This window comes from Balaenoptera musculus, chromosome 1 (genome assembly GCF_009873245.2).
Source record: "Balaenoptera musculus isolate JJ_BM4_2016_0621 chromosome 1, mBalMus1.pri.v3, whole genome shotgun sequence".
Classification (NCBI taxonomy): Eukaryota; Metazoa; Chordata; class Mammalia; order Artiodactyla; family Balaenopteridae; genus Balaenoptera; species Balaenoptera musculus.
Genome location: NC_045785.1, coordinates 151,346,006 through 151,370,300, shown reverse-complemented (window position 1 = coordinate 151,370,300; position 24,295 = coordinate 151,346,006). Strand labels below are relative to the sequence as shown.

Genomic DNA, 24,295 nt, shown 5'->3' with positions numbered 1-24,295 from the left:
ATCTACACACACACTTCTCTCAGAACCTAGAGGCAGAACTCTTCTAGACAAGAGCTCATGTCAAGCAAAGGATATCTGAGCTAGAGGCATGGGTAAAAGGAAGCAATATAGGCTCTGCTAGGCAGGCACAAAGGGGAGTTCGTGCTCAGCTTCCAGGACATGAGGTATTCTGAATATATACCCCAGAGCTTGGTCTACCAAAAGCGTAACAACTTCTAGTATCTTATTCAAGGCAATTAGAGGTTCTATTGCGCTCCCACACTTAATCCCCACAACAAACTATGAGGTAGAAAGAGCAGTATGTGGACTCATTATACAGATGAGAAAAATTGAGGCTTAAGAAGGTCAAGACTGGGACTCACCATGGTGGAATAATCTTACTCCTTATCTCTATCCAAGAGGCACTTAACAGCGCCTAGCTATAGACTAGGAGAGAGTTCTATTCAAGAGGCTGCCTTGCCAAGTGCTGAGGAAGCCAGAAACATTTCATTCCTCCTTTAAAACATGTTCTGTAACTTTCTAAAGGGGGAAAGAAAAAACCAAAGGAGACATTTTGATTCTTTATGAAAAAGGAAGTGGAAAAAATGAGGCAAACTGTAGGGAACAAAATGTACACATTGCTATATTTAAAATGGATAACCAACAAGGACCTACTGTATAGCACAGGGAACTCTGCTCAATGTTATGTGGCAGCCTGGATGGGAGGGGACTTTGAGGGAGAATGGGTACATGTATATGTATGACTGAGTCACTTTGCTGTGCACCTGAAACTATCACAACTTTATTAACTGGCTATACTCCAATATAAAATAAAAAGTTTAAAAATAAATAAATAAAATGGATAACCAACAGAGACGTATTGTATAGCACAGGGAACTCTGCTCAATATTATTTAACAACCTAAATGGGAAAAGACTTTGAAAAAGAACAGATACATGTATAACTGAATCACTTTGCTGTACACCTGAAACACACTGTTAATCACCTATACTCCAAAATAAAATACAGTTAAAAATTAATAATAATTTTCCTGTAGGAAGAGGACAGGCTGACCTCAATTTCAATAGGGGAACTAAATCCCCTGTTGCCCCATCATACACACAAATCCTCAACTACTGTTGTTTTGTACTAGATGGTAGTTCTGATGTCACATCTTTCCTTCTTATTGCTAAAATCTACCACCTAACTCTGCAAAAGAAACAATCCCCAGGACTGGCTGGAAAAGAGGAAACTTATCTAAAGATACTGTAGTTACAACCACCCAAGGGGCAATACAGAAGGCCTTTGGTATAAAAGCAATATCCAGAAGTAGATAATAACTTTGAACTCCAAGAAAAAAGAGCAACAGGATGGAAGGAAGGAAGGGGAAAATGTCTGACATCAAAGTACTTACTGTTTAAAAAAAAACAAAAATGCCTTAGGATAAGAAATTAGATGCTCTAATAAACTGTTATAATAATGTCAATTTGCCAAATTACAGCAACTATTCGAGAAAGGAGTTGCTCTGACAGCACTATTTGGCCCTTTTTAGGATCCTTGACCCATCCTGCCCCAAGAAATGAGGAGTTCTACTTGCTGTGCCATGTTCCCAGAAGACATTTAATAAAGATCCTGAAAGAAGGAAAACAATCTGAAGAAGCAGCATCTTGGATTTCAGATAAGCTACCAAGATATACTAACTACCTCTTTCTGCAGATACACTTCTTTCTCTGTAACATTTCAGTCATTCAAAAGGCTCTTGAAAGAAGTACAGTAAACCCAAGTGTAGGTTTATTATATGTTCTTTAACAATGCCACATTCACCAATAGTAGAATTATTTGGGATTGCACGTTCATTGCATTAAAAGATCTCAAAATGCTAATAGGACATTCTCCCATAGGAGAGAAGAGGTCTGTGGCTCTTAAAGAAAGAATATAGCAATGGCAAACAAGGAAAGCTCTGTCAACAAAAAGGATATCTCAAGGCCATCTGGAAAACTGTCTTCAGATTAGGTCTGGGGAGCTACTTGAACCACTACCTCAGATAATCCTCATTTCCAGTTTAGCTTCAGGGTCCTCTATATTCCTCCTCAGCTAACCACAGAACTGGGAAATTCCAGCAAAGTAATCTCGGCATAGCGTATGGCAGTGCAAAATTTCAGACATTTGTAAACACTGTACATGTTACTTTTGGCACAGGTGAGAGCTTGCAGGTTCCTTTATCTTTGAAGTACAGATTGTAAACACAGCCAGTCCACAGACATTTTTAGCAAAAGCTTTAACAGTCTTGATAGTGTGTGTGCACACATGTAAACCCATGAATGGGAGATCTGTCAAAATGAATTCTTTAGGACATGGGCCTGAATAATTTAAGCAGGTATCTGGCTAAATGGAAAACAACAGATTCACAGTATCTAAAATCATATACTTTCAGAAGTTCATATAACTCTCTGTAGGAAAAAAATCAAATAGCTGGTTAACAGGTTTCCTCCTTTCTAAAGAAAACCAAGAGGTAACACTACAATAGCTTTGTAGAACACGAGATCTTAACATTTACTAATTTCTCAGTGACTGTCAAAGGAGCCAACATTGCATCGAACTGACATTAAAAAAGTTCACAAATGATCCTGACCTTTAAAAATAAATTCTTACAAAGAAAATAATGTCCCACAAAGCATTACATACATCTAAATATACATAAATTATTATTAAAACACAACTGAGTATTTCAAATGCTTGGCAGTGATTCAATCTTATATTATACAACTTCATGGCAGTTTGGAAGCTGGCCTGGCTGGACACTGACCACCGTTCAAGCCTAGGACTGGGAACCTATGATATTCCATAGATGGACTGTGAAGAAATGCTTATCAGTTTAAAGCCTGGATCTACAATTTTTATAAAGTCTGATTTAAGTATTAAATACAAAAGCATACCAAACATTATAATTACGGTGCAAGTAAAATGAGCTAACAGTAAGAGACGGAAGACATTTTTAGCTATAATCTAGAAATTCACTGCTTTTCTAAGGATTTGTCATTTCTGCTCTGAACATTTTGTCTGGGATAACATGGTCATAAATATTAATTTATATAACTAAAATAAGAAATTTAATGCTAATGTGGGATGATTTCATTAATCACAAGTCTATGGCATGATGCAGCGGAAACAATAAACTCCACTGACACCTACTTTAACAGATCCTTTCCTCACAATTAAGATTTCAAGCCAAGCATGGCTTACCTATAACTAGGAAGACCATAATAATTTAATGTCCAAAAGAAGACATTTGAGAGTGAAAGGGGAGCAACAAAGATGAACTGGATAGGATGCTGAAAAATAGGGGTAAACTGGCACTGTCTCCAGAAAACCAGAGTACATAGTCACCCTAACTACAAAATAAATGACAGTGTTTGGAAGTCAAGAGTTTCATCATCACATAGCAGTAAACTATGAAGTCTTCAAATACAAACCATGTCTTGCTTATCTGTACCGCAGTGACATTGAAAAAAAGAACAAAATCAAAAACAGATCAAGAAGATGGCTTAAAGATTCTTGTGGGTGAAGAATTGCTCTGATAGTTCTATTTGGCCCTTTTTAGGATCCCTGACCCATCCTACCCCAAGAAACAAGGAGTTCTACTCGCTGTGCTATGCTCCCAGATGACATTTAATAAAGATCCTGGATGACGGAAAACAATCTGCGGATGCAGCATCTTAGATTTCAGATAAGCTACCAAGAAACACTACCTACCTCTTTCTACAGATACACTTCTTTCTCCTTAATATTTCAGTCATTCAAAAGGCTCTTGATAGAAGTAGAGTAAACCCAACTGTACATTTATTGTAATACTTTCAGCTCAAATGCGCAGCTTAAGATCTTCTAAGTAAAGTACTTACTGCTAATGGGGACAGTAAAAACTAAGGTGACCCAAGGGGAAAAGAAAGTAAGTAGAGTAGCATAAGAGGATTCTGTGCTAGGCAAGGATGCACCAAATTAGCATCAAACATCTACACACAAATAAAAATTTAAAATTTTTTCTTATTTAAGTTTTCTAAAAAACTGCAACTTTATAAGGAATCAGAGGGTACAAGTGCAGATCCCAGCGCTCCCTGCTCCTTCTTTGAGTTATCACTTGCAAAAGCAATTAACTGGCAAAAATAAAACAAAATCGAGGGCTATCAAACTATTATGAAGAGAGTAATGGTGGGGGGGGAATTAGGGTAGAAAATTATTTAACTTTCTAAATATTTAGAGCATTTACCATAGTCTAACAACACACTGAACAGTCTAACAAAACACTGAACTTGAAGAACAGGTTCTACTTATTGGGGGAAAAAACCCTTGTCTCTAATGCCCGGAGAGAGCCAGAGACCTGAGTTTCATTCCCCGAGAAGAAAAAATACTGGAGAAAAGAGTTCAGGTTCCTCTGCCATCTTTACTTGTCTTCCCAATGGGAGGAGTAACTTATCTGATTATATAAGAGAGCTTGACATTTACTGTGCCTTTTCTCTTTGGGGAGAAAGGGTTAAAAGTCTCTGTTCTCTCTGAGGTCCTATTTTGGCTGCAACTCATATTCTCCAATAATATTTTAAGGTTATTAGTTGTTCCAAATTCAATAAGCACCATCATTTAACAAATAATGAGAAGCAAGCAAGTATGGTTTAAAGGTTTACTGCAAGAGACTTAGATTCTAGTAATAGCTCTATCACTAGCTGTGACTTTCAGCAGTCATTTATCCTTTCAGCCTCATGTGCAAAATAAAAGGGGGTTGAGTAGATGAGTGCATTCTAATTTTAAAGTTCTATGAGTTTAACAAAACTTCTCTAGAAATTAAATACAATGCTAAACAAAGGGATCTTGTTCTACTTCTTGTACCTGAAAACACCCTTCCGTCTAGGGCATGGCAGGGCTTCCAAAAGTGTGGTTTGTGAACAACTTGCGTCAGCTTCCAGAAACACTTGTTCAAATAGAAATCCCTGGCCCAGACCTCAGGGATCAAAGAGTCTGTGTGTGCGCGCACTCCTGTGAGTGTATGCACGTGTGTGTGTTTGGGGCCGGGAGTTGAGATGGGCGTGTAACAAGCAACACAGGTGATTCTTATGATCCTTAAAATTGATAATTCTAGGGCCTTGGTTTTCAAAATGGCTACATTCATACCGGTACCCAGGCATACACCAAGATTTTTTCCACAAGGAAAGCAGACAAGAATATCTGTAAAGAAAACAACTTAAAGATCTTCAATTTCCATATGTATTATCCTAAGATTTACGTGATCAGACAAGGCCTCTTCAGAGCTATCATTTCTCTTTAATTACTTTCCTTTTCACAACTGCTATACTGTTTTCAGAAGAAAGGCTGCCTCTCACCCACCTAAAATCTTACTATGGGGCATTGCCTCAGAATGTAGAAAACCTCAGAGGCATCAAACAAAAAGACAAAAAAACCCCTAGCAGACTCCCAAGAGACAGGAGGAAAGAGTAAAGCAAAGAGAGCTTTGGTTAAAAACTGTGTGCCTTATCTTTTTTAGAACTGTCATTGAGAAGAGGTTGTGCCATAGATGTATATAATACATTTAACTGAATTAAAAATAAAGTCAAACACTTTGACTGAAAATGAAATCTGATTTGGCTGATTAGTTTTATAATGAGAATAAGCTTTGCCAGTTTATATGACCCAACTTTTTCTATAAATTCAATCAGCTAAATCTACAGCTCCAAGGTTTGGGCAAAAATATCTTTAAAGGACATCTACAATATACTGGATGATACATCCTCTGTAAGTACTTAAATTTATTTTAAAAATTTAGAAGTCAAATTAAACATGTGCAAAAGGAAAACTAATAGAATGTGAGAGCCATGAAATGGTGGAGGAACTGCCTGGAAAGCGGCACAAGAGAACATTCTGAGGTGACAGAAATGTTCTATTAGAAGGGAACACTTTGTTTGCTAATTATACCTCAATTTTTAAAGTATGCAAAAAGTCATAAATACTTTTTCAAAATTCTTTTTGAGGTACATTAGCAAAAATGTTTGCTACCACTGTTCTAGGCACTTTACAAAAATATTGGTTCCTCTGAACAATGCAACATAAAGTGATCTAGTTTATACATAAATTACTTATGTTTTTTCGTTGTTAGCTTTAATGTTTTTCTAATAGCCATCTTGGATTTTGAGGCCTAAGAACATTCCCTAACAGAAAAGAAGAGTAAGGAATAAAATTAACTAAAGAAATGATTAATCTTCAAGTAATTTGATAAATCAAAGAATGAATGTATTTCTATTTGTACTGGTAGTTGCTCCCTCCCAGATCCTCATCTTCTTTTTTTTTTTAAATTACTTTCTTTTTTTGATATCATTTTTTTTTTTTTTTAATATTTACTTCTTTATTTGGCTGCACCAGGTGGGAATCTTCGCTGTGGCATGCAGGATCTAGTTCTCCCACCAGGGATCAAACCAGGCCCCCTGCATTGGGAGCGTGGAGTCTTAACCACTGGACCACCAGGGAAGTGCCAGATCCTCATCTTTGAAGACAGAATGAAGTGATTAACTTCTCTTTTAATGTTAATGGAGTCTCCAAATTGATAATCTAGCTCGAAAGAACTTATTATCAAATTCCATATAAGTTTAGAAGCAAAAATATGTCCTAGAGCATAAATGTTTCCATGAATAAATGAAAGTATGAAATGGGTCACACTGAGTAGAGATGCTCAATAATGACATTTTGATATATGACCAGGCCCTGTTAATATTTGTCTGCAATTATTGATTCAGCTATGCTATAAAAACCTTAATAACCAACTGAATCTCCTTCTTGCAAATAGGACATGAAGCCCCAGCCTTCTTTAATCTTCTGGCACAATGAAAACAAGTGACAAGATGGCCTGTCCTCCCATGAATTATGTTCCCATCTCGTGGTCTTTTCTCACATAGACTACATGGCTTCAAGAGATTCTGGCAATCCTCCATGTTTTCTGTATCTGTTCTCTGTTCATAAAGGTTATCTGATTGTTCTCCCATGCTTGATATGGTCTCTTGGCTTTCAGAACTATGAGCCAAATCCAAGAATTCCACTGAGTTGCAGGGACCAAAAAGTTTGGAGTTTTCTTCCTTTACATATATATCTTTAGGTCTAACAACTGGAGCTGATATGGTTCTTCTGCAGTCAGGAACATCAATTCCTTCATTTTCTTGCTTTTCAGGTATGGCAGTGATATCAGACGTGGAGAGAGAATGGGTTAACTTAGAACAATCTGAATACCAATCCTTCCTCAAGGCCCAGCAACGAAAACAGTACCTCTTGCTTGGAGAGTTAAATTTCTTGCACTCAGTACACTGCCACTCATCCTACAAAGACAAGTGCAGTCAATTAATACTCACTCAGTGGAGAACATGATGCTGAGAAAAAGGGAAAGTAGGCCAAATTCTCATCATCTCACACTAAGCTAGTAAGAATCCAGACATTCCACACCAGTGGTCTAGCTTAGAACTTGAACAAAGTCTGGGGCTACGTGTAAATAAGTCTTGAGAAGTTTTAAAACGATAGTGACATAATTGCCATTTCAAGCCAAAATTTGATGTAGCTAACCTTTTAAAAAAAGTTAAATCATTTTAGCTTTCTATTTAGTCTGGGTAGAATTTACATTGTTTGCTTTTCCCCACTGCCTTCTTTTTAGGTCATTTTTCTTTGTATAACTTACTCTTTTATTGAGCAAGAGGCTAAAGAATGAAGAAAAGATAATTCTGTCATTCTTTCCTACAAATTAAGAAATGTTATAAAATTTGTCAAAAAGGAAGCTAAAATTAAAATGAAATTTGAAAACTACTACATTTACTCATGCTCTCTCACTGCTCTCAGGATCACAGGTAGCTAATTGTATGCCTAAATCACATTCTCTGAAAAATGAATGTTCTTGTCCTTGAATGCCAAGTAATTTTTTTCCTACTTCTCCATGTTCAAATTAGGAGATACCAGAGCTCAATGAATTTCAAATGCCTTTCTTAATTCAAAGGTAGCTACCTGGAACTAGTCAAGAGTATTTAATGTGGATAATTGCCTGGCTTTGACAGGATCAATGACTTGACACATGCTGACTTGATTACTTTCAGAACGAAGGCCAAGCACTTCAAGTTTAGAAGTCATAACTCAACTGCCTATACTGAGAGGCAGGGACACAACCATTTGTTAAACTGGGATGTTCTCCAGAGAGCCTCAGAACATTCTTGCCAGTTTAAGATCCTCAGATCTCATCTGAAATGCTATACAAATACCCAAAGGAACTTCAAAGATTTGGAATTCATAATTGATGGTGTGTCACAGTCTAATTGGCATCACTTTTCTTTTTTAGTAGTACATAAAATAATAGGGCTTATTAAATTCCATGGCATCTCTGAATTGATGAAATATAATCTATTTGCTTAATAGGTTTTCTGGGCCCAAGTAGCCTCAAAAGTCTGATTAAGATGGAAACACTTATCTCTGCTACTTGTATTATGGTCAAGAACACTTAATGGACCAATATATCCCACCTTATTACTTAGCTATGCACAAATAATTTGCAATGAATTACCATAATGGTTAGCAGTGGTGGGGTGTGAGCTAGGGGGAAGGATCAACACTAGAGACAACCTAAAATTTTTATATCCTTAAACAGCAAAATGTAAAATCCTCTCCTTATCCTTCCCCCACCACCCTTCTTCCCACAGTGAGTTAGCTGAGGGAAGTACTAAAAGGGAAATGGGGAACTAGCATGAAAAGAGAAAAGCAAGGTATACATTTGAGTCTAAACCTGAGTTGCCAATTGGTGACAAATCCACACCTGTTATCTAACAGCTTAATACTCAATATTCATTTATCAGCCCTCCATTAATATAAACCTGTGTGGAAATTAAGCCATTTTCCATTTGTTTCTATTTAAGAAAGCACTGAAAGTATTATACTTGACCAAGAATTTTAGATAGCTTATAGGCCTATCTTTGGGATTACAGAGAGGTGTTTAGTGGGAAAAGCAGTACAGGACTATTTTGAATAACTGTGTATCCACTGCATAATGTCCAAAGAGTTTTGAAAGCAGGGAGAAAGGCACACAGAGAGGCATTTAAGTCATCCCTTTTCAAGGCAGGGAGAGGATTAGATCAACTCATCCCCTTCTCTTCTCAAATTCCAATAAAAATCTAACAAGATGTAAAGAAACCAATACCTCTTAACACCTAGGAAAGGTAGATAGAAATGGGGGATGTGGCATTCTTCAACACAAGTGAACTGCTGGAACATTAACATCTGAAGACGTGGGTGGTGTAAAACAGCTCTTTTACTAGAAACTCATACCTCAGAGGTAACTTCTATATCAGTATCATCACTTATGGACTTAGAGTCCTCAAGGTCATCATTTTTTCCCACTTCAGTCACCTAAGAAAGCAAAGACATCTCATTAGCAAGGTTTACCTATTTTAGATGAGGTCATTACCTGAGAGCAAAAAAGAAGAGCTTCAGTTTAAAACTCACATTCTTCTCCCAACACTAGCACTTAAAAAGGAGACAGCTTATATATGAGACATGATTCTGTACATACCTAGTTGACATTTCAGTAGAATAAAGCACCCAGAGGGGTTACCAAATATCTTTGGCATTCAGAAGAGAGAGGGTTCCCAAATTTATGCATTTAAATAAACAATATCAGAGTATGAATTACTAAATGGGGAAATTTTTTATCTTGAGAATCTACGTAGGCATTCACAAGAATAAAACAGGATTACATGAGAAAATGGAAGTAAAAAGCACCATATAAAATGAGAAAATTACATGTGAAGAATGAAAACAAAGTACATTTTACTTTTCATATTCAAAAGGAAAACTAGTTATGTGATACTCTTGACTGTCCTATAAAAACATGCCCATGGACCAGGAAAAAAAGTCAAGAAATGTGGGAAGTGTCTTTTAAATTTTAAAATTTAAAATTCTAAAAATTAAAATCCCAGTTTTATGATCCAATGAATGGAATAAAACCAATTATGACAGAATTATGAACCACTGTATAGCAACTTTCTCACAAAAGTTCAAGTATTTTAAGTCCCATCTCTCTCTACAGAAGTTTCCAACGTCACCTCTGTCTTCATTCTAATCACTTGTACTCCCTCCTAATGTTACCAAAAAATAACTAGCTCAACAAAGACCAAGCATCTACCTGCCTCCCACAAACATACCAGGATATCCTTCAGGGACCCAAATTACTATGAAAAGCCTTTAAATTAAAAGAATGACCCAATTTAGGTCTGGTTTTTGCAGTATTTATTCAATGGATATTTACTGTGAATCTCATCTGAGTCAGCACTGGATCTGCTGCCCAATATTTTCTGAGACTTAAGCATGTGCCTGTATGACTCTTCCTCTTGGTGTGCTTACACCATGTGTATTATGAATTCAAACTCTCTTCCTTCCTCCTATTTAAACTCTAAAATATGTAGGAAGAGCTCATCTGTCTAGTTCCATTTAGGTATAAAACAGGTATGGAAACTATTGAGAAGTCTAAGAAATAAAGATTTTTTTTGCCCTACAGGATGTTGTGGCCATTTAGAACTTTGCCTTGTTAGCAAAGCAAGGTCTCCAGAAGAAAAAACTCCACAATGAGAGATTAGACAAGCAGGAAAAGGGTAGCTTATTGCTTCTAACAAACTAGGAGCTTTACCCATTAAGTCCTATCCTATTTTTAAGACAGGCTTGGTTAACTTAATGTAAATCTTGAAACTGGATATAGGAAAAGTATTAAAAGGGGGATTATATGAGTCATTTGTTCTACAAAGCAGCACAGGGTCAGGTCACCAGATCTGAAAAGATTATACTATATGCATGTAAATCCAATCAATGTGAAATTTTTCCACAACATACCTTTTTGTCTCTCACCTTCCCTACTTCTTCACTTGTTTGTTCAGGATCAGTAGCTTCAACTTTTATTCCAACACCAAACTGCTCTGATACTGACTCATTCAAAAACCACAGGTCATCTGTGGTGTCTGAAACAATGGCAGTACCTATATCCTAATATAAAGAAAACAAACATGAGTTTTTGTAGTCAGAGGTTTATTAGAGATGTTGAACCCAAGTAAGTGAAGCCAAAACTCAATGTCCTCACACATCTCCAAAGAACGCCTAGCCTTTCTTCTACAGATATGTATTCATTCAACAAATATCTACTTGACACCTACTATGTATAAACTAATGGGTGGATATAAGAGCACCTAGCAAGGAATTTTCTATTTTAACAGTAAATCAGGCATTAACACCAGAGAAATAGCACTAAAGTGCTTAAAAGCTAAAAACTGGTAGCTGCTCAATTAAATAGAATCTATCCCCTACACTCTGTTCTGAGGACCTAGAAAACTTTTATTAATTGTGACATATTCTTTCCTGTAATAGTCAATGATGTTTATCAAAGAAATATGAGAAATACTGATGGTAACTCAAACCTTCTGTCCTCTTTCTGAACTCTTTTTTTTTTTATTTTGAGGTGAAGTTGGTATATAACACTTCTTTCTTAATTCTTAAACAACTTTAAATATAATTTTCTTTCTACATTCATCAACGGACATTTTATGACGTGTTTTTTCTACAATATTCATAAGAGACAACTTATTATTTTTCCATTATTATACGTCCATTCATTTACTGAACAAATACTCACTAATTGCCTATTATGTGTCAGATACTGCCTATTGCTTCTATCTAGGCAACAGAATAGAGTGGTCAATAGTACAAAAGCTCTGGACCTGTATTTCAACGGGGTCAAACAGACAACAGACACATAAAATAAAATAATAGTTTTACAAAGTGAGAAGTGCAATGGAGAATATAAAACAGCAGAATGGTGATAGCTTGAATTAGGCTGTGACAGTGGAAGTAATAAAAAGTGGATAGTTAGATTTCAGGTATGTTTTAGAAAAAGAGTTGATAACCTGAATGTGGTATATGAGAGAGAAAGAAACCAATGATATCCCTTGATACTTGGCTGGAATAACTGGGTGGAAGGCAGACTTATGAAAAAGGAAACGCTGAATAGGAGTGTTGGTTTAAAAAAAAAAAATCAAGAGTTCTGTTTTGAACATGTTAAACATCAGATCATCTAAGTGTTGAGTAGGCAGCTGGATACGGAAGCTGGGCACGGAGAAGAGAGGTCAGTACTGAAGATACAGATTTGGGCAACACGTGCATAGAGATGGTACTTAAAAGTCATAGCACTGAATGGGAATTCTTAGAGGATGTAATGTATGGTTCAAGAGTAACCAAGAATGTTACTCTTCCAAAAGAAAAAAAAAGGTTCCTCTTCAGATGTGAAATTCACCTGATTTGTCTGTAAATCAGTTGAGCCATTACTTCTAGGTGTATAGTTATTTCTCAAGTTTCCTAAAAACCACCAAGGCAAGCCAGCTACATCCCACTCCTCAAACCCGAGGTCCAGTCTTGACGTCTCATCTTGGGTTAAATTTGCTACCAAGTCTTCATCTACAAAAGTCAAATGAAAAGGACGGTAACTATGTACACAACACTTAAGAATCAAGACTCTCTTTATAATACTTACAATCTCTTGTGTAAGACAGGTAAAAAGAAATTCCTCTTCCCAGTAAGAAAGAATCAGAAATCAAATACCTGTCTCAGTTGCAGAGCCCAAATCTCCTTCCTCCCCTTTTAGGCTTCATTAGCAAGTAATGACACTAGAGATCATTCATCAAGGAATATAAACTCTGAAAGCATTCAAACAATGACATTGTTCTATCAATAAAAGGATTTCTAAATGGTCATTTATTGGCATTTTAAGCATCCCTACCACTGTAATAACTAAAGAATGACTTGCTCCAGTACATGATACCTGACAATGGCTTGATTCAGTGGACTGCAAATGATGATGGCATAGTGGCCCAACCCTTGAGATAGAAACAAGGTGGTACAGACCATAATGGGCAATCACAAGGTTGCCAAGGGAGTCTCATTGGTACCACATATTTTTGGACATTTCTCAACAATTCATATGTTTTAATAGGTAACAACCACTATGAAACACTGAACTCTAGGCTGTCCAAATAAATATATACATATGTCCTTTCTGGATCAATAGGCTCTTTTAGAGTTAAGATATCTAAAATCTAGAAATATTGCAAATCCAAAACATATTAAGGGCCCACATGTTCTCAATAAAAGATCTCGTGTTATACATCTAGATGAAATTCAAGGGAGTTACAAACATAAGTTTGTTGCTACCACGTGAAATTCTTTTCCTTCTTTCCCATGTCCAATCTTTTTCGTCGTGCTTTACTCTTTTCCTACTTTCTTACTCTCCTCTACCTCTTCCCAATGCCCTAGGCATGCCAAAGGCAACCAAAGGTGTTTAAATGTGCTAAGACACATACGGTTGAAAAAATGTCTGCAATAAATGGATCCCTGCCAAAACGAAAGCTTACCCTCTCTACTTACAAATTATGTTGTTCTTGCCTATTAAAAGGCATACCTGTGCTCAGGGAAACTTCAACTATCTTTTACTTACTCATTGCTGAAATTATGAGAAACCTAATTCCTGAGAGGGTGCCACATTAAAGTTATCTTCAACTATTCAAGCTCTATAACTTCTCGGGAAGGGAATGAAAAGAGGCCATTCTTTCCACATATAAAATTCTGTCCTTTCTACATGTACACCTCCCTGAAAATACTAAGCTATTTCTTCTCAAAATTTACATCACAAACTTCATAGAGTCTCTTGAATTGGCTGTTCTTATATTCTAAACAGCCTTTTGAGTAGAAAATAAGCCAGGACCTGTATTTAAAGAAACAAAATTACACATTTAATACCATACAGACTGGAATAAGCTCCAACATAACTAGATAGCCCAAAATTCAGTTTATATTCAAATGCAAATTGAAGAAGACAATCGAGCATGATAAACAGATTAAACTTTAATTTAATCATTTAAAATAATTTCAGCAGCATAATTTTCTGGGATGTTACTAGAGGTCTAACCCGCCAATTTTGCAAGTGTGAGTCAGATACCTATACTAAAACCATCATGCCATAAAATATCTTTGAGGAATTTATGATTTTACATTATCTTTGCAGGAAAATTTTTAGGAAATGCTTTATAAAGTAGGGTTTGGGGAAAACTTCCAAAATGTTGATCAACTCACTTAACCTGACCATACTATATCTAATATGAATGGCAAAGATCTAATGACTACCATCCAAGGGCAAAGGAGGTACTAGGCTTCTTATGTCTCATTCTTGGCTGTGAGATATTAAGTATATTTTACCATCTTTGCAAACTTCAAAAAATCTATGAAAATTAGCCTTTGCCTCAAGCAGACAAATAAAAATAAAAATTCTAACCAGATCAAATGTATAATAGGGATGCCAAGATTTAAAAGGCCAAGGCAGCTGAGTTACCAGGTAGCAAACTGATAAATGTGTGGCTATCTTCTGTTAGCATGCTAGCTAAAGGAAGGGTCTTGCTCCATCCAGTCAACACATGTTGCTAAAAAAGAACTACCACCTTCTTCAAAGTTAACAGTGGTGACTAGGGTTAAAAAAAAAAAAAGGTTTTCGGAAAAGAATGAAAAATAAGTATGACATATGCCCCCACTACTTCACATACAAAGAGACAGCATTATTATTTTTTGAGTTCTCTGTAACCGTCTTAATTACTGCTAGTGCTTAATATGGATAGATGTCACTTCTAAAAGTCACCACTGGGACTTCCCTGGTGGTCCAGTGGTTAAGAATCTGCCTTGCAACGCAGGGGATGCCAGTTCGACCCCTGGTGGGGGAACTAAGATCCCAAATGCCACGGGGCAACTAAGCCTGTGTGCCGCAACTGCTGAGCCGACGTGCCACAACTACAAAGCCCACGCGCTCTGGAGCCTGCGCGCCACAACTACTGAACCTGCGCACTCTGGAGCTCGTGCACCACAACTAGAGAGCTCGCGTGCCGCAACTAATAAGCCTGTGCACCACAACTAGAGAGAAGCCTGCGCACCGCAACAAAGAGCCCACACGCCGCAATGAAAGATCCCGTGTGCTGCAACTAAGACCCAATGCAGCCAATAAATAAATAAATAAACATTAATAAAAAATAAAAGTCACCACCAAAAAAAGAAAGAGAGAGAGAAACAGAGAGAAAAAAAGAAAGGTCTACATAGCCTTAATCCAAAACTTACCTTCTCTAGAATTTCTGCATTTACGCTGTGAGGTAGGCAGTGTGGGAATATTGCCTTCTTCAGTTCTTTTCCTGGAATTGGAACTTTCCTCTACACTTTGCTGAAAAGAAGGGAAAGGTGTCTCTCAGTGCAGTAGAAATGACTGTGACCAGGGGATGTAGCAGTTCCATTCTGGCTCACCAGTTAGTGTGCGACACAATGGGTTACGCACAAGAAAGGAAAACTCTGGAGTTCACAACAGTCATCAAATAAAGGCAACCTCTCCTCAACCCACTGTGGGGAAAAAAATCTGCACAAAAGGCCAAAATCTACTGTTAAAAACAGGCATCAATATAAAGCCTCTAGCCTACACAAAATTAGGCATAATTCAGAAAAAAAAAAACGTATACATAAAGTTTTCCCAGGTTTGGGGAAGCTTTAAGAGATGGCCTGACCTGAACTTAATTGCAACAAGTCTGTTAAAATTTAATAAAGCAATTTCCTCAGACACCTACATACCTACACCATCACACACACAGGCACACACAAACCCTAAGAAAATGCAACTGGAAGAACTGAAGATCAGAAGTGCTACATCCCAAGGAAAGATTCAGAGACTGGAACTCTGTTATGGGCAGAACAGAGAAGGTTCACTCTGTCCCTAGTCTGTGAACTCCCAAGAACCTTTCTTGTTAAATTCTTACCGCATTCAGGGAAAGGTCTTGGGAGTCCAAGATCATAGGTACAGAGAAGGGGCCACTCTGTACAACAAAAGAAGTCACCATGTGGTGATTTTACCTTCAGTTGGTCTTGACTTGGAATATCCATACTGTGATCCTGTGCGAGAGCGAGAGTCTGAGCAGCATCTGGATAGCAAGTAAAACAAAAGGAAAACCTTCCCTGGTAATAACCATTCTTTCCACACCAAAAGGACCTCAGCAAACAACCCTGGAGCCAGGTTTGGTCCCTAAAGATGATTCTGACTGGCCAAGTCTTTCATCCAAAAGGAAAGGAAAAATGAAAACTAATAAAAATGACATAGATCAAGAGAGGCTATATTCAAAATATATTACCAAAATACAATCTGAAGAAAAATCAAAAATGACTAAAAAATGTTGTTCCATAGCACGCTTTCAAATTCAATACAGAAAGTGATTCCAAGCACGGAATAATGGAGAGTATTTTATCATCTATTCCTATAGGTGTATTTCCAAATTTGCCTAACTAGTTAACAGTAAGAAAAAAAATTTGGCTTTTTAATTTAATTTTTATTTTCAAGTGTTAAAGCTATACAGTATTATGAAATCTAAAAATCTGGGATCTTTCCCACTTGCTTTATGACACAATAGCATCCTCATGCATTCTAAGTGTCAATGATGATTTCACAGTTTAAATTCCCATCACCTGAATATAGATTAGTTTTTTTAATCAACCAGTCTTAAACATTTCCTAGGAAGGAAGAAGAAGTAGATAAAGTTTTTCTCAAGACCAATAAAAAGAAGCAAAGGAAAGAATAACCTGAGAGAATTTCTTAGATAGAGAAAAGTGTATTTCAAGGCCTTGAAAATTTTTCAAGCAAAAAGAAGATGAAAACTTAGCTACAGGAAAAAAAAGATGCAGAAAATTTAATAACCTGGATCACTCATTATATGAGGCTATTTGTAACTATATGCACCCAAGTAAGTCTATCATGGATTGGGTTCATCAGCTACTATCAGGTCCAGAAATAAGACACTTATGGAAAATGCCATCCTCATCCAATAGACTGCCAGAGAAAGAATACAGATCCTACAACTGGTCTGACAATTGAGCTGTTTGGCACAAAGCAAACACTTTCAAAACTGTAATTATAAAGAGCATTATTTCTAGAAGCATTTTTATAGCTAAAATGGAGATACTGAGAGTTTCTTTCAAGAGCCAGCATTTTCTGACCACAGCAATCTTTCAAGATCAATTAATATACAATGCAGTGAAGCATTTCTTTAATAAAGTAATTTGATTACTGTCATTTCTAGCTCTATATACTACCTTAGGTTAAAACTATTTGAAGCAAAAAGAAATTATCGGAGAAAACTATAACGTACAAGGAAATTTTAAAATAGATACAAAATTTGTCATATATATTTCATTTTATTAAAATACATGTGGAAATTTGGAGAAATGATTTATAAAGAACCACCTTCATTTCTTCAATCGTCAAAATAAAAGGTTTATCTCATTTGCAAAGGTATAAGATAGTTGATATGGAAGGTGCTTTTCTCATCTGTTCTTTCAAATAAAACACATGCAACCCAATTTATGAAGATAAGCAGAGACGGCCAACCATAAGCACTAATGCAAGTTCAAGTCCAGAACAGACAACCAATCAAACTTACTTTGGGACAATTTCCCGGTTTTGATCACTACACTACGGTTATGTAAGATGTTACCATTTGGGCAATCTGGGTAAAGAGTATATGCAACTCTTTTTAATACCTTCATAACATTTTTTGTAAGTGAAATTATTTCAAAGTGATAAATTAAAGAACAAAGAAAATGTTTCAAAGATTTAATGTTCAGATTTTTTAAATGTGTTAAAATTAATTGGGGCAAATTCTGTTACAAGCAAGGGTTAAAGAGACATCAGTGTGTGGCACAAAGGAAAGAGCAAGGACTGGACAGTCACAAATATCTGCTCTATCCCTTATCAGTGGCATCTCATCTTGGACAAGTTACTCATTCTATTAAAAAAAAAAGAAAAAAAGACCTCAGTTTCTTCATCTCCAGACCTTCCTCACAGGGTTGTTATGAGGATAAATTGAAATGTTTGCTACAGAAATGTTCACTTTAATATATGGCATGTTAAATTCTGCTGAGGAAGTGCAAGAAAGAAAATGAGAGAAAAAGTGAAAATTATACCCACTCTAGATATTCAGAGAACATATCAATCAGAAAGCAAATTTTAGTGAAAGAATAGATAAGCAAATATAAAATTATCTGTGTATTTCAAGTCTGTAGTGACTCTCCCAGGAAAACCATACTATTTCACAAGTGACTGAATTTCAAAAAAAAGCTGTATCATTTGCAAGGCCTTCTCTGTCAAACAGAAATTTACAGCTGGGTGAAGTGGGCAAATGGCTCAGTGAAACCAAGAGGCTTCAAAATTCACTGTAAGTTCAAACTCACATTTCAATATGAGAGCAAAATCTCTTTGCTCTCACTTTAAAGAGTAAACCTTTATTAGGAATGGATTTTTTTCAAACTATTTGTTTCAGTAAACTATTGAAAAATAGCCTATCTAAAGGGATTACAAACTTGGGCTTTCTTCAAAGGACAATGTTACCTAAAATCTAATTTGAAACTCACAAAATGGCTTCATGTAGGAATGGAGAAAGAAGAAAGTTTCACTATTTGGAAATGAGTGAGAGGGTTACATTTTAGTTGTATCCAGTTTATTCACTTATCTCTAACATACCATACTTCAGACCCCAAAGCAGCCAGTTTCCTGCACATAACTAATAAACTAAACTCAAAGGGCAGTATTTAAAAGATATAAAATCAAGCAAAAGGTTAGACAAATTGGCATTCAAATAACAGAAAGCTAAAACATTTAGGTGAAAAGTTCTTGGGGGGATCTTTATAAGATGGATCAGGGTGACACCACATAAGCCCACAGAATCTTAACATCACTGAAAGAGGGACAGGTAGACCTTACAGGGCTCTGATGTGATGCAACCCATGTATAAAGCACCACCTATGAAACTTTCTCAACAAAACATTTAACCTTGAATCTATCCAAGCACTATTTGTTTACCAAAAATAGAAGAGACAGAGAAACATGTTAAACAACATCACAAGGATACAATCTGCAAACTAGAATGTGGGCAATTCTACAAGACAAATGATCTATTTCTTCAACAAATAAATGACATAATAAAGGAGGGTTAAGTTTTATAGATTAAAAATACTTAACAGACATATCAGCCAAATGCAAAGTGTGGACTTTGTTTGGATTCTGATTTGAATAAGCCAAATGTAAAAAGACATTTCTGAAATAATGGGTTAACCATGCATGAACTGGCTATTGGATAGTATTATAGAGTTACTGTTTATTTTGTTTATTATTATTAATTTTGGGGGGTGTAATAATGGCATTGTAGTTATGTTTGAAGGAAAAAAGTCCTTATCTGTTAGAGATTTTTTAAAAGCCTGTGTAGATGAAGCAAATATGGCAAAACATCAACAATTACTACATCTAAGAGGTGGGCATTAATTATACTAATCTCTATTTTCACTATATTTGAAAATTTTCACAATGAAAAGTCAAATAACACAGTAGTAACATTCTGTGTGACAGGTATCCCTCCCAATCATGCCAAGACAGCATTCAATTTCCATCTTGATCCTCCTTGTTTTCCCATGATTTACCCCCTTGAACTCAAAATTGTGATAAAGACTGAAGAAATATAATGAGACATACCTGTAGTAGCAGTAGCTAAAGTGACAAGATTCTTTCTTAGCATATCATAGAGAGGGCTGTCAAAGAGATAAAATTAAAAATTAATCCCATGGTTTTCCATTAACATGGCATCTCCCAACATTCTCTGTAACATATGAAGAGGCAGAATTTTTTCCCCAGAATAGATTTTATTAAATTATTTAAGTATCAACATGTTAATACCCAAGCCCTTGTGTTACTCTGCCCCCATTTAAAAAAACTAATTTACGTTTTATTTCATAAGCTAACAGTAACCCAAGTGGGGAGATTTCCTTCAAGACTACTTCCTTCTAAGAATTAAGTTTTACATTTTATTGGGGAATGGAGGTGGGAGTCTTAGATGAAACAGTCATCACAAAACTATAGAGAGAAAGAGAACAATGACTTCTTAACTACTAATTAGCTTTTGACTGTGTAAGTTAATAACCATACACCCTGTGCAGCTGGAGAATGCCATGCAACAGGTCAAAAGAGCTCTAATATGATTCTTATGAAGCCCATTGTTAACCTCAAACTGCCCAGCAATTCTACATTTCTCTCATCAGCTCACTCTTCCTCTCTCTATAACAACAGTTTCACAAAATTCTAATCTCGCCACATCAATCTCCCTCCTACCTAGGCCTTTACACATGATGTTCAATCTGCCAGCTCTCCTTCAACCAGCTCCCTCTAACTGATTAATTATCCTTCAGCTCTCAACTCAAATATCACTTCCTCAAGGAACCTTTCTTCCACCCCTAAGACCCAAAATCCCATCCTCCAACACAGCCTCATGTACCTCTTTTATGTAACACTTATCATAATATAATTTTACCCTGTATTGATGTGATAATTCGATTAAGATGGGGAAGAGTGTCTACTGTCCCACTCTACTCTTTAAGCTCCATAAAATTAGATACTGTGCTGCTCACTACTATGTTCTCAGTGCCGCACAATCACCTGATATATGTAGGCCCAACAAATATTTTGTGGACTAAAAGATTAAATAACCATTAATAACCTATGGAGATTAAGTGGTTAGGTATAAGCACCCCAAAAAGATAAACAAACCCTCACTCTTTTTACCTTGGATCTTTCACAGAGAAGCTCTGACGACCTAGCAGCTCTCCCAAAAGATCTCCACCACAATATACCATATGCTGCTCCTGCTGATCATAAAGCTGCTTCACCATTATATACTGGCCTAGATAGTGCATGACCTACATGGGAATAACATACTATGAAGAGATCTGTCCAGCTGCTGCCCAAAACACAAATTAAATGAGGAGATAAGGTAAGTTAGTTGGCTAGAGAAAGAGGTAACATATAATGAACATGACTGTCAGTGCTTGTGTAAGGGGTCCTACAAAAGGACAGTTGCCCCCAATTACTCGGTTCATCTGCTTATTATCATTTTGGACACTATCAGATCCTTACTTTTTAGAATAAAAATGTACCAGTCTGATAATGAGAAAAAGTGGTGAATTTACTTAGTATCCCCTTAATGTTCTCACCAGTCCAAGTAAAGGGGTCTGTTCTATTACTAGAAGTAATAAAAAAAATCCTAAATTTGCCTGGATCATAAAAATATTTTCCAAGTCCAGGGGCGCATAACTACTATAGGCTTTGATGTATGTTCACTTAAGTCTTTTTGGCAAATGAAGTACAATGGTAATAAGCCATGAGCACTATAAGTGCATAAAACAGAATTTAAGTGTTTATCAAATAAAAATTTAGTCTACCTGACCTTTTTCACAGAGTTCACAAAATGGAAGGGAACACACACAAGTTCTTGATTCAAAATTTTTAAGTTATCCAATTTTCCTAATGTGATAGATTTTCCTCCAGGTGATAGATTTTTTTTTAATTGCTTAATAGTTAAGTTCACTTAATGATAGTAGTAATTTTATCACAGATCACAAACGGACCAAAGCAGCTATCTTTATCTTTAGGCCCTGCTTCCCAAGAATTATTAGATATTTGCACAAAAATTTTCCCAATACTGTTTCCATTATATTGAAGCAATGATGCTCTTAGGCTCCCACCCATCCCAGGCAACATGTCCCAATATTAACGGCGCTCTCATATCTAATCAAATATCTAGAGAAAAATAAGATGAGAAAGAACATCTACTATAAGAAAAAGGAGGAAGGTTTGTTTGTTTGTTTGTTTGTTTGTTTTTGGCCATGCCATGCGGCATGAGGGATCTTAGTTCCTCAACTGGGATCGAACCTGTGCCCCCTGCACTGAGAGCGTGGAGTCTTAACCACTGGACCACCGGGGATGTCCTGGAAGTTTTTATATTTATGTCTGTCCAACTTCCAGAAAAAAATAAATCCACTACAAGTATACAAAATAAGATCTTCAAGAACACTACTCTGAATTTGTATATACTACTATTCTCATTATACCATACTGCCTCAATGCACATACTGATAACCAATATTTAAAAATAAAAAACTAGGGAATTCCTCTTTATGCACCAAGTAGTGTCAAGATTCATAATAAAGAGCTTACTGTGTAAACTGACTCCGTCCAACATTTCCCCCATAAAACATATGTAATTAACTGTCTTAACTCAGGCAAACTCTGCCATGTTACTGAAGGAGATAGTATAATGCATTATAACAACTTTATTGATATAAAAATCCACACTTTAATAACAGTTTAGAAAAAAGTCTTACCAGAATTTTAGATACAAAGTCCAAAATGACAAACTTAATTTAAAATGATAAAAGAAATATGAGTATTCTAGAAAATCTGAAATGCCTCCAGATTTGTTTCCTTGAGAGGTAGAATGACTCAGGAGCATAGCATTGCTAACAGCTTTTATGAAAAGTCAAAAAAAAGCTTGACAATTTTGTTTCCTCTGTTTAAGAAGGGTTCGATCTTCGCCCTACTAAATCCAAGCAGTTCAAAGAGATTAACATTTTAATACTGAGTCTTTTCCACTTAAAGAATTCAATTTGTTTCTGTGTTTAAAAAAAAACTTTATTTAAATGCATGTTTAAAATAACTCACAGTGCTCAAAAGAGTATCTGACAGATTTATAATGAAAAACTACTGCATTTAATTCCTGCCTCACAGCGTATCTTGTAAATCATAGACAGTTCATAGACAGTGTCTTTTTTTTTAATTTTTTTTTGGCCACACCATGCAGCTTGCTGGATCTTAGTTCCCCAACCAGGAATGGAACCCGTGCCCCCTGTAGTGGAAGCAAGGAGTCCTAACTACTGGACCGCCAGGGAAGTCCCTCGATGGTCTTTAAAATAGAACAAAAGTTGCCTCTCCAGTACCACAGGAATAGAACTTCTTTCTTAGGCCTGATTTCGGAACTATACATTCATAGGATTCTATTATACTTTTCAGCTTTTCTTTAAGCTGAGAATTTTCTTTGATGGCTTACCTCTTTAACAGTGAACATTTCACCTTGTGCACCTGCTGCCTGCAAAATCTTCAGAAGTGGCAGTTTTGGTCGTACCTGATATAAACATAAAATATATTTGCTATTTACATTTCAATTAAACTGGTTTCTGAACCCCAAGGGAAAACTAAATCGCCTTAAACTTTTTTTTTAACAAACCCTGGTTCATACTTAGCATCTAATAACTACAGAAGATCAGTCTATTACTTGTTAACTTCCTGAAAAATCACATTTTCAAAAGACAGCACATTCACACCCACTAGGATGGCTATAATAACAGGAAAAAAGAAAAGAAAAAACATAACCAGTGTTGGCGAGGATGTAAAGAAACTGGAACCCTTGTGCACTGCTAGGGGGAATGTAAAATGGTGCAGTTACTGTGAAAAACGGTTTGGCAGTTACTCAAAGAGTTAAGCATAGAATTACCATGTGACCCAGCAGTTCCACTCCTAGGTATATATCCAAAAGAACTGAAAGCAGGGACTCAAACAAATATTTGTACACCACTGTTCATAGCAGCATTATTCATAATAGCCAAAAGATGGAAACAACCTAAATACCATTGACAGATGAATGGATAAACAAGATGTGGTATATACATACAAGGAATAGTGACTTTGTTTGCCATCTCTTGACTCTGATTATAGAGTTTGTCTTTAGTCACAGAATTTAATTTTTTTCATTTAATATGATCAAATTTGTCTCTCTCATCCTCTTACAGCCTCCTTGGTTTTGTCTTTTTTTTTTTAATATTTATTTATTTGGTTGCGCTGGTTGTGGCAGGCGGGCTACTTAGTTGTGGCACGCGAACTCTTAGTTGTGGCATGCGTGTGGGATCTAGTTCCCTGACCAGGGATCAAACCTGGGCCCCCTGCATTGGGAGCACGGAGCCTTAGCCACTGCACCAGCAGGGAAGTCCCTCCTTGGTTTTGTCTTATTGAAGGTCTCTCTTATTCTAAAGTTTCAAAATACTTCCTAAATTTTCTTCTAATATTTTTTATCATTTCACTTTTTACATTTAAATCTTTATCTCTCTGGAATTTGTTTTTTGTACAAGGTTTGAGGTCTTCATTTGCTTCCTTTCAGGGATGGCCAATTAAGTCAAAACCATTTATTACATAAGCCACATTTTCCCCCATCAAATCAAATTCCACCTTTATCATAAATTAAGGTACATGATATATATATGGTGCAATGTTTATGAAACCACAAAATTATGTATTTTATGTTAGAGGAAAAGATCTGGAACAAGACACACCAAATTG

At 36.3% G+C, this 24,295-nt stretch overlaps 1 protein-coding gene across 11 annotated transcripts in view; it reads right to left on the bottom strand.

Moving 5' to 3' along the window:
- Positions 1–3,868: 3,868 nt before the first annotated feature.
- MDM4 (MDM4 regulator of p53) overlaps positions 3,869–24,295 on the bottom strand; it is a 37,322-nt gene continuing 16,895 nt past the window's right edge. For 4 of the 11 annotated variants that reach the window (XM_036851523.1, XM_036851537.1, XM_036851529.1 and 1 more), the window contains exons 3-11: positions 23,013–23,087; positions 20,693–20,826; positions 19,610–19,665; positions 15,949–16,016; positions 15,172–15,271; positions 12,314–12,474; positions 10,864–11,013; positions 9,307–9,387; positions 3,869–7,325 (exon numbers count right to left, since the gene is read on the bottom strand). In XM_036851523.1, the coding sequence (XP_036707418.1) occupies positions 6,753–7,325; positions 9,307–9,387; positions 10,864–11,013; positions 12,314–12,474; positions 15,172–15,271; positions 15,949–16,016; positions 19,610–19,665; positions 20,693–20,826; positions 23,013–23,087 (1,398 nt within the window). In that variant the 3' untranslated portion in view covers positions 3,869–6,752. The other 7 variants (XR_005019779.1, XR_005019774.1, XR_005019775.1 and 4 more) reach the window with 7 other exon arrangements.